Below are 11125 nucleotides of genomic sequence, written 5' to 3' on the forward strand. Positions count from 1 at the left end.
AGTTGAGGGCTGTGCTGTTGAGGTGCTGTTTCTTTCAGATTCCAGCAAGCTTTTAGTGCTTGTCAATGGACAAGTGCTGGTCAATGGACTATATATCTGTGGTTTTAGAATCAAGACTTACTGCAAGATGACAGATATTTGTCCACTTCATTTCATAGGAAAGATATAGTATGTATGAGTATAGGTCATGCTTACCCTGACAATCACAGATTTTTGAAATATTGCAGAAATACAGATGATGAAACTAAGCTTTAAGGAGAGGTTAGATACCTTGCCAATTTTCAGACAAATAAATTTTTAAAATTCAAGTTTTTAAAATCTGCACTAAGGAATTTTGAACATCTAATTCAAAACTATTTTGTTCCAGAAAACTGAAGAATGGGAGAAAAAGATGACTGAAGCAGACATGGAGGAATATATCTGGGAGAATAGTCGCTCAGAAAAAAATGTCCTGAAGACTCTTCTTCAAATTAAAGCTTCAGAAAAAACTTCTGCAGTCACAAAGGAGGAACTTCTTGGTTCTGAAGAAGTTGAGAATTACAAAAAATCTGTTGTTGCACTTAAAAATGCGGGTGATACTGAAAATAACCTTTCTCAGTATAAAGAAGCAGTAAAGAAGCTATTGAATTTGATATGACTACAGTATTGGGGAGGAACTTTGGATTGGTCATAATTTGTTGTTAGATATTGAATGGTCTGTTCTCTGTGGTGATATATACAAAATTTTGGATAATATATATTAAAAACTACTCATTCTAAAATTAGAATTTCGCACTTTTAAAGATATAATGTCCCATGATTAATGAAATTGTTATCCCTAATGTTAACTTTGATTTTTTTCATTATTTCAGACTTTGCAGATTATATTTCCTGTCCATTAACATGATGTATATTACTTGCTTTTGACCATGAATTTTTTAGACTTATGCTGTTGTCTCTGCCAAATAGTAATACTAAATGAGAGAAAAGTAACTGCATTTAAAATTTGGAACACAGTCAACCAACAACTATTTATTAAGACCTGTTAGGAGCTGCATGAAATTTCATGCTCTAATATTCCCTGACCACTTATAGGAAGAAGATCATATTGATTAAAGTCTGTATTCTTTAAATCTTTGAATCATTTCTTGCAATTGCAAAACAAAAAACAAAACAAGAATGAGAATGATAGACTTGTTGACCACAAGCCAGATTTCAGGACTTGAGGAGTTGAAAAATGAACAGAAATCAAAGGACTTTCCAAAATAATTTACCATAATTTACCATAAAATTAAAATTTAAGTTGACAAGTTGCAGTTTATAGAGTAATGACCCAGTTGTATAAAACTATGCCAAGAGGAGGGAAAAAAAAACAGCACCATATTATATTCCATTAACTTATATACCACTTGTAAAGATAGGTTAATTACTGGGTTTGAGTTATGTTTTTAAGCACAATTTAAGAAATGGTACATATCAAAATTTGAAAGAAAAATTTTGAAGTGATAAAAAAAATCAGATTTAAAAATCAGATAGAAATGTGAAGTATTGAAACTTTAAAAATTGATTAAAGAGCCCAGGCAGTGCACATGAAAGCACACATAATAATGAATTGATAACTGAGGCTTAATGAGAATTCTTTTAAGGTACAAAAATCATGCAAGATATTTTATAGAAGGTGACAAAACTTGGAGGTTCTAGGTTACATTTTTGACAATAATTATAGTTTCAGAAATAATTAGTTAACTCATGTTTAAATATGAAACTTATTTTAGAAATTTACCCATTAAATAGTATAACTTTAAATTTGAGATAAGGCTGAATTGAATTTGGAAAATTGTACAGTGCTTTCATTGATAATAAATTGCTCACTGCTGCAAAAGTCAAATACCATGACCAGCAAAATTTTTCTGAAATTCTTCAGCTGTGCATTGTGGAACTCTATGATGCTGAAACAATCAATATTATAAGTAGTGCAAAGGACTTCCCAAAAAAGCCCACATGTGGACTCAAGTGGGCATGAAAGTACATCACTGGAGATAATGTATGGTTAAAAAGGATTTGTTATTGTAGCTTTAAAGACCAGGCATATAATTTTAAGTCCAATGTAGTGGGAAGAAAGTTGTGATCTTTATATTGGATTTTATATTAGAAAAATTAATCTCAATGGACTTTTTAATCATTTAGGGGCTGGCTAGTGATTTTTTTGCTATTGAAGTTGTCATTTTTCACTTAAATATTTAATAGTTATTGCCTGAATACTTAGTATAGTTGGATGGCTACTGGATAGTGAAAACACATAAGAAATGTAATCTCCTGAGTCTGTCATTTTTCTCCTTGTGTTGTGCTAATTAGCATATAGTAGGCTGCTTAATAAATAAACTGAATCTAATCCAAATAGAGCATATTGACATTTATCATCAGTCTTAATTCTAGAAGATAAAGTAGTTCTTTACCTGATTTCCTTTTGATAAGCAGAGGTTTTCTTCATCAACAAGGATTTATTAAGTGCCTACTGTGGCCTGTCATATGCATTAGGTACTAAGGATACAAATATAAAACTAAAATAATTTCTGTCCTCCAAAAGCTTATATTCTAATAGGACAGGGCTGTCCAACCTTAATTCTAAAAGTTTTTATTGAAACAGTGGATATTATATTTTGATTTGCCCTTTTAGTGAGAGCTCTGTAGTAGCTTGGCTTTATTTACTAAAGCATTTAGTAAAACCTACAGGGGGCCACATTTTGGACAGCCCTGTGATAGGAGAAACAATTCATAAAGGGAAATGATTACTAGGGAAGGGATTTTCAATTAAAGCAATTAAATCAGTGAGATTTAATCAGTAAACTGTCACAAAGTAAGGTTGTAGTAATAGTGATTGGAAGTATATGGGTATGCCTGCAGTTTGGTGGTAGCACAGATAGCAAGATAGCACTTGTCCCTGCTATCCTGATGGGATATAAAATATAGCTTGACTAGATAGATAATGGGTTAGGTGAGTTTTCACATGCTCACTTAACCACTAATTAGGAAAGTTCCACCTCACTAAATTGTCTAGAAGTTAAGTGAACTAATTCAGGGGACTAGTGAGACCTAGTCTGTATAGAAGGTCACTCCCTGGAAGAAAGAAGGATGACAGCAAAATAGATGGCAATGTTAAAAAATAAAATGTTTTTGTGAACTTTTTAAAAGCAAATAAATACTAGACCAGGGAAGTTTTTTTAAAAATATATTTTTTTTCAACTATATGCAACGATAGTTTTTACTGATCATTTTTTTTGCAAGGTTTTGAGTTTTACATTTTTTCCCCCCTCTCTTCTCCCCCCAACAGAGAGCAATCTGATATGGGCTCTACATTTATAATCTTGCTAAACAATAGATCCATAATGGTCATGTTATGAGAGAAGAATCAAATCCAAATAGAAGAAGTGAAACATTAGAGGGGGAAAAATGATCTAATACATAAGACAACTTTTAAAAATTGAAAATAATAAGCTTTGATCTTCATTTAAACTCCATAGTTCCTTCTCTATATATAGATAGTCTTAAAATTGTCTTTGATTATTTATTGTACTGCCAGATTGGACATCATAGTTGATCATCACTCCATGTCAGGTAAACTATTCCTTGTTCTCCTAATTGGCTTATAGGCCAGAGAAATTATAACTTTTCACCACCAATCTCGTTGGACTTGTAGCCTAGCCACTTGATTTTAACAGTAGTTAATAATAATAACAATAATTAGCATTTACATAATTCTTTAAGGTTTGCAAAGCACTTTATCCATTTGATTTCATTTGATCCTCACAACAACCTTTAAAGTAGGTAATATTATTTTTTTTTTTACAGATCAGGAAACAGCCTGAGAAAAGTAACTTGCCTTTAACATAGAATTAATAAGTATATGAGAAAGGATTTCAGTCAGCACTCTGCCTAGCTTAAAATGTGATTGAAAAATATTTAGTACAAAATACAAAAAAATACAGATAATATTAATAGGTAGTTTTCCAAGTCAATATTTAGCCCACAGGAATCAAGTACAGGTTAGTGACCTAATTTCTGTTGAGTTTGAGCCATGTTACTTGGTTGCCACCTTGCTTCACAAGGTCCCCATTCCCCATACTTCACCATCACCTAACCATATATATCAAACCTAACATACGATATTTTTTTTTAGGTTTTTTTGTAAGGCAAACAGGGTTAAATGGCTTGCCTAAGGCCACACAGCTAGGTAATTATTAAGTGTCTGAGACCGGATTTGAACCCAGGTACTCCTGACTCCAGGGCCGGTGCTTTATCCACTATGCCACCTAGCTGCCCCGTGACATACAATATTTTGATAATATTAGTTCAAAGGCAAAGGTTGACATTTTTCCCCCAAAAGTAAATATTTTCTCTGTTATTTTCATGAGTTTCTCAAAAATAGTCTTTTCTTTGGGTAATAGATAAAATAATCAAGACCCTCAAGTAAAAATTATGTTTACTATAATTGTATTTAAGAAAGAACTCAAAATAAGCATAGAAATTATAATGTTGACTTTTATATATCACTTTAGGATTTATGTGTGTGTTGTATAATTTTTTCCCCAACACTGGCAGTTCATTATTTAAAAGTTAAAGACTCAGGGGACAAAAGTATTTAATTGTCTACCAAAAAAACCCTCCATCACTGTAGCATTCTAAATCCTCTCTGATTTGACCTAAATGTCCACTTATTCTTTATCCAAATAAATAGTTCAACAGTCTTTATTAAATACTTATACTATGTGCAAGACATAAGAAGGAAAAAGATAGTACCTGCCCTCAACAAGTTAAAATCTAGTTCATATTAAATATGATTAATTGCTTTGGAAAGGGATAACAGAAGAATGAAGATTTGAAGCTAAATAGATTAGGGAAAACTTCCTAGAAGAATTGTTACCTGTGTTGGAATTTGAAGGAAAATGAGGATTTCAGAATAGTCCCAGAAATAATGAGTGATGTGCAGATACACAAAGGTGTGAGAGGACAGGGCACTAGTGAGAATATAGTTAAGTTGTCCAGTTTGGTTAGAACAAAGCATGTATAAAGGGTAGTAGTAGGAAATAAATGAGATAGACGAGATATTTCCCAGCTGTGTGTCCTAATCTAGACAATCTATTCAGGTTCTCGTGTTTGTTGTGACCAGTCTCTTATATGTTGCTCTTGATCTTACCTGAAGAGGATTTGTACTGTGTTCCAGGGGCTCTTTGTGATAAATGTCATCTGTAAACAGGAATATTTGAAGATCTTCACATAAGGAATTCCCTTTTATGGGTGGTGGGAGAGATTCTGAAGTGTCCATATTCTAGGTAGGCAAACACTTAGATGGTAATGTCTCCCTATTTTATACCTTGTTGATTGCTGAGCAAATTTATCTCTGAATTATATTTGTCACCATTCTGACTAATTTTAAGCTGTTCATATTTTTTTTTTTTTAGGTTTTTGCAAGGCAAATGGGGTTAAGTGGCTTGCCTGAGACCGGATTTGAACCCAAGTACTCCTGACTCCAAGGCTGGTGCTTTATCCACTCTGCCACTTAGCTGCCCCTAAGCTGTTCATTTTGTTGGAGTCCAGAGCCTTTGAAACTACTTTCTACCCAAATGTATTTTTTATATCAAATAAGCAAAAAAAAGACCTTTTCTGTTCTCAGTATGTCAGTAAAGGTGTAGACCACTGTAAAAAAAGAAAAACCTGTGTTTTCCCTTCCCTTTTTTTAATTAAGAATATTCTTCCTGCATGTATCCATTCTTGGAAATGTTATAAAAATGAGGAAGTAGTCATATGTATTGATGTAATCCTAGTTGCTTTTTTCTTTTTTAAAAGCAAATATCCATGACTTTTTCCATTCTTTTAGACTTTCCTTTTTTGTGATATCTTAAAAAGTGATCTCTGATTGGCCTAAAAATTTTTGCCCTCCCCTCATAGAGTTATTGAAGTTCAGCATATCTATCTTGAACTCCTTAGCTACCACTTTCATATAATGATTCCACTGTGAAATAGTGATTTAAGGGGAATAGATCATAAAATGGGGCAGATATGCTGACATTTGTCTGGGGTTTTTTCTGTTTATTGTTTTTTGGTCTTCTGATTTCATCTACTAATGCTCTTGCAGGATTATTTTTTCACTCACTTGATTTTTTGCTATTGTGTGAGAAAATAGCTCTGTTGAATACAGAATCATTCAGATTCTGTAGCGTTTTTTTGTTTTGTTTTTTCTTCTGCATATGGATAGCATTGTCCATCTCCTAGAGTTGTCCTAGTTTAGCCGCTGGCTACTTGAGTTCGGTTCTGCCTATGAGGAATCATTATTCAGACTTGGGAAAGCATGGGTGGAAGTAAAACAAAAATTTATTAAGGAGTTACAAGACATAGGACGTGCTAGGGAGAGAGAGAGAGAGAGAGATAAAAGAACAGCCAAGCAGTGTCAGAGAAGATTAAGCCATTGTCAGAGAAGATTAAGGTAGCTTTTTATGTCTTGCCTCTCATCCAGAGATGAGACTAGACCCAGAATTAGGTAAAACCAAAGGAGATCAGGATACAAATTTTACATTAAACAATGAATCAATGGTACTTTAAGAAAGGGGAGGGTCTCCACCAAAGATTACAATTGTTTCTGTTACAATCATAATTCTCTACTTCAAGTCAATTTACATCTCCACCCAAATTCTTTCTGTTACATTCAAATTCTCTTCATCTTCCCTTGCATCACTAGCTGTCTGAATTGCTGAGAGGAGCTGCATCCACAAGGTTAAACAATGTTCTCTTGGTTCTACTCCTGGAGAAGAAATTCTATATTCAGAACTTGTTGCTGGGATAGAAGAGGTGAGAACTTAGGGACAAGGTGACTCCACCTTCCAAGAGTTTGGGAACAAGAAATAAGCCAGCCATTATCTGAGATGTAGCCCAGATTTTGGGTAAGCAGATTTCAAAGGGTTTGGTGAAGATCCTATTGGCAGAACTTCTGTAAGGGAAATGAATCTAGTCTAGAAAACTTTCAAGAATAAAATCCTGAAGAAAATGGGAAACTTTCTCTCAAAGGGAAGAAAAAGGAACAAGCATTATTAAACATCAGGCACTATGCTAATAGTTTACAAATATTTCATTTGATCGTTAAACTGAGGCAGGCAGTAATTAAGTGACTTTCTCAGGATCAGATGGCTAGTAAATGTCTTCCTGACTCCAGGTCCAACCCACTATCTACTGGTGTCACCTAGCAAGAGCAGGTAAAAGAGGTTGGATATAAGAGCAGAGTTCAGTGAAAATAGACTCAATAGTATCAAAGCTTAGAATGAGCTGAGACTGGCAAGGGAAACTAAGGACAACGAAGAAGAGCCGGAAATGACAGGATTAAAAAATGACTCAACAAGGAAATGATATGCAAGATAAATAAGGAAAGAAGAAAGCATCTACTTGTCCTTCCTAAATTTGTATCATCTGGCACATATGAAAACCATCCATGAGTCCTGAAAGAACTGACTGCTGAGATTGCTTAGCCACTTTCAGTGATATTTGGAAGACCATGGAAAATAGAAAAGGTCCTAGACTGGAGGAGGGGAAGTGTCTTAATTCATACATATACACCTGCCTTCTCCCCACCTGTTGAAAAAAATGAAATGAAATGGAAGACTGGTAGTGAGCTTAAGTTCAACTCCTGGGAAAATTCTCGAATCCCAAAATAAATGATTAGTGAACATTTAGAAAGATCAACTGTAATTATAAAAAGTTAGGCTTGATGAAGAGCAGATACTTTATTTCTTTTTTTTTTTTCTTGCTTTTTTTTGGACAGGATTACTAAATGGTAGATCAATAAAATACTATAGGAACATATGTCTAGTTTAGGCATTTGACCAAAGCTGTCATATTCGTTTAGAAAAGATAGCTGTGGGCTACATTATAGTAAACAGGTGGATTTATATCAAGTCAAAGAATAGTTTTAATGATTCAGTGTCAATATGACAAAAGAGCTCCAATGTAATGCCTACATTACTCTAGTCTCTGATGAAGAGGTGACCCATCTCACCAAGGCCCATTTATATGCCTTTGAATCTGTTCTATTCCATTTCCTTTAGGTTATTCATATAATTGAGCCCCTTTTCTATTCTGTCTCTTTCTAGCTGATTCCTTTCCTGCTGTCTACTGACAGAGTTCCTCCATTCTTTAAAAAAAAAACACCTGACAATTTCCTTAAGATTTTTATTATCATCTATCTCTTCCTTTCATAGTCAATTCCACTCATTATCTTCCTTTTCTCTTTTTTTCAGCCCCTTGCAAATCACTATTGGTATGGAAAATAACCTTTCCAATGTCACTAAGGATGTCTTTATCTCCAAGATCGTGATCTTTTCACAGCCCTCAATCATCCAAACTTCTCTGCAATAATTGACACAGCTATCCCCTTAGTTCAGTCTCTCATCACTTCTCACCTGGGCTATTGCAATTAGTCTAATTGGTCTTGCTACCTCAAGTCTTTTCCCCACACTAATTGTCCCACAATAATTTATTCTCCACACATGTTGTGAAAGTGATTTTCCTAAAGCTCAATCCTGAACATGTTATTCCTGTGCTCAATAAATTATAATGAAATACAAATCATCAGCGTTTCTGACAAAACCCAGCAGGAAGAGATAGAAAGGAAAATTCCATTTGAAATTAATACAAACAACAGAAAATACTTGGGAACTACTTTCCAATACAAAGCAACTATATAAATAATAAAATACTTAACAGGAATAAAGACAATTATGTACTTGGAGTAATATCAATTGCTCATGGGTAGGCCAAGCAAATATAATAAATGATGATAATATTTAAATTTATTCAGTACCATGCCATTCAAACTACCAAAACCTTTTTAGGTCCAGAAAAATAACAAAATTCATCTGGAGGAATAGAAGGTAAAGAATAGCAAAGAAATTAATGAAAAAAAAAAATGGAAAGGAAGGGAACCTAGTAGTAAATTAGCTATACTATAAAACTATACTATAAAACTAATTGCCAAATCAATTTGCTTCTGGCTAAGAAATAGGTTGATGAGTGGAACAGATTAGATATGTAATATGCAAAAACAACTGAGCTCTATAATCTGTTTGATAAACCCAAAGATTTTTCCATGATACGTTCAAAATGGGTACATGATTTAGACATAAATGGTGACATCATAAGTAAATTAGTGGAGAATGGAAAAAAATTATCTGTCAGATCTATGGATTGGGGAAGAGTTACTGACCAAAGTAGGGGCAGAGGAAGTAAAATAGGTAATTTTGATTATGTAAATGAAAAGGTTTTTTTTACAAATATAAAACCAATGCTAAAATCAGAAGAAAAGTAGTAAACTGGAGAAAAATCTTTGCAACAAGTTTCTCTGATAAATGTCTTATTCCTAAACTAAATAGAGAACTGAATCAAATTTGCAACAACTCCAGTTTGATATCAAAGGATATGAATAGGCAATTTTCAGAGGAAGAAATCTAAGCTATCAATAACTATATAAAAATGCTCCAATTATTAATTAGAGAAATGCAAATTTACACAACTTTGAGGGACTACCTTACACTCATCAGATTGGCAAAGCTGAAGAAAAAGGAAAATGAATTGCTGGAGGAGAAACGAGAAAATAGTCATGATAATGCACTGTTGTGTCTGTGAACAAGACCAGCTATTCTGAAAAACAATTAAGATACCATGTCAAAAAAATTTATGGTGCGTTACCCTCTGACCTGGTAATGCTGCTACTAGGTCTGTACCCCAAAAGAAAGCAAAGGAAAAGAATCATATTTATAGCAGCTTTTTTTGTGCTGTGGCAAAGAATTTGAAATGAGGATATGCCCTCCAATTGGGGAATGGCCGAACAAGTTGTGGAACAATATGAAATGGAATACAATTGTGCTATAAGAAATGATGAGCAGGCAGATTTCAGAAAATCTAGAAAGACATGAACTGTTGTAAAATGAAGTAACCAGAACCAGGAGAATATTGCAGACAACAGTAACATTTTATGTTGATCAACTATGAATAACTTAGTTTTCTCAGCAATACAATGATCCAAGATAATTCCAAGGACTCATGATGAAAGAACTGATGGAATCTGAATGCAAATAAAAGCATACTATTTTCACTTTCTGTTTTTCTTTTGTTCTGTTTCTTCCTTTACAAAGTATTTTACATGGTTGCACATGAGTGGAATATTCCCAAAAGAACCTTCTTAGGGTTAATATTCCTAGTGAAGTCCTCTCAAGGCGAAGAAATAATAAAGAACTATTATTCATAAACTATTTCTAGAAGAAAGCCCTTTGTATTCCAAACAGGTGGCTTACTATCCTAACTTTTGATAATACTACTTTTACTGACTACTAGGATAGTAGACTTTTTCCCATGAGAAAAACCTTGCATTCCAAAGAAGCTCATAAGCCTCCTCTTGTTTGATGATAAGAATTGAGTGGGAGAATAATAGACTATTACTTAATAATTCTGAAGGTTATTCTCACCATCTGGTTGGTGAGGTAATACTTTCTGAAAACCTTTCATTCTTTTCTTTGTTGCTGGGGTAGATTTTCACAAGTAGAATGTAACTCTAAAGACTAACCAATGAGTCAACAGACAGGGATGTGAGAAAGGAGCTGGGGATTGAGTTAGGCCATATAATCTTGCTTGGCTGTCAGTTCAGAGCAGCTCCTTAATCTTCACTACCTTTCTGAGACTTGGAGTCAACATGGTTTATATTAAAAATTTTATTTATTTTGAGTTTTTACAGTTTTGCCCCCAATCTTACTTCCCTCTCCCCACAGAAAGTAATTTGTCAGTCTTTATACTGTTCCTATGTTGTACATTGATCCAAATTGAGTGTGATGAGAGAAATCATATTCTTAAGGAAGAAACATGAAATATAAGAGATAACAAGATCAGACAATAAGATATCAGTTTTTTCACCTAAATTAAAGTGAATAGTCCTGGAACTTTGCTCAAACTCCACTGTTTTTTATCTGGATACAGATGGTATTCTCCATTGCAGACAGCCCAAAATTGTCCCTGATTGTTGCACTGATGAAATGAGTGTGTCCATCAAGTTTGATCATAACCACCCTGTTGCTGTTAGGGTGTACAGTGTTTTTCTGGTTCTGCTTATCTC

At 33.9% G+C, this 11125-nt stretch overlaps 1 protein-coding gene across 2 annotated transcripts in view; it reads left to right on the forward strand.

Annotated features, from left to right (window-relative positions):
• Positions 1-10643, forward strand: part of MRPS35 (mitochondrial ribosomal protein S35) — a 46375-nt gene extending 35732 nt beyond the window's left edge. The window contains exons 8-9 of one of the 2 annotated variants that reach the window (XR_012476084.1): positions 368-5309; positions 5439-10641. Coding sequence is in view for 1 of the 2 variants with exons in the window: in XM_074225695.1 (XP_074081796.1) it covers positions 368-637 (270 nt within the window). In the remaining variant the exon portion in view is untranslated. Of the gene's footprint in view, positions 1-367 lie in introns of both variants that reach the window. The other variant, XM_074225695.1, reaches the window with a different exon arrangement.
• The last annotated feature ends 482 nt before the right edge of the window (positions 10644-11125 follow it).

This window comes from Macrotis lagotis, chromosome 2, assembly GCF_037893015.1.
Source record: "Macrotis lagotis isolate mMagLag1 chromosome 2, bilby.v1.9.chrom.fasta, whole genome shotgun sequence".
Lineage (NCBI taxonomy): Eukaryota > Metazoa > Chordata > Mammalia > Peramelemorphia > Peramelidae > Macrotis > Macrotis lagotis.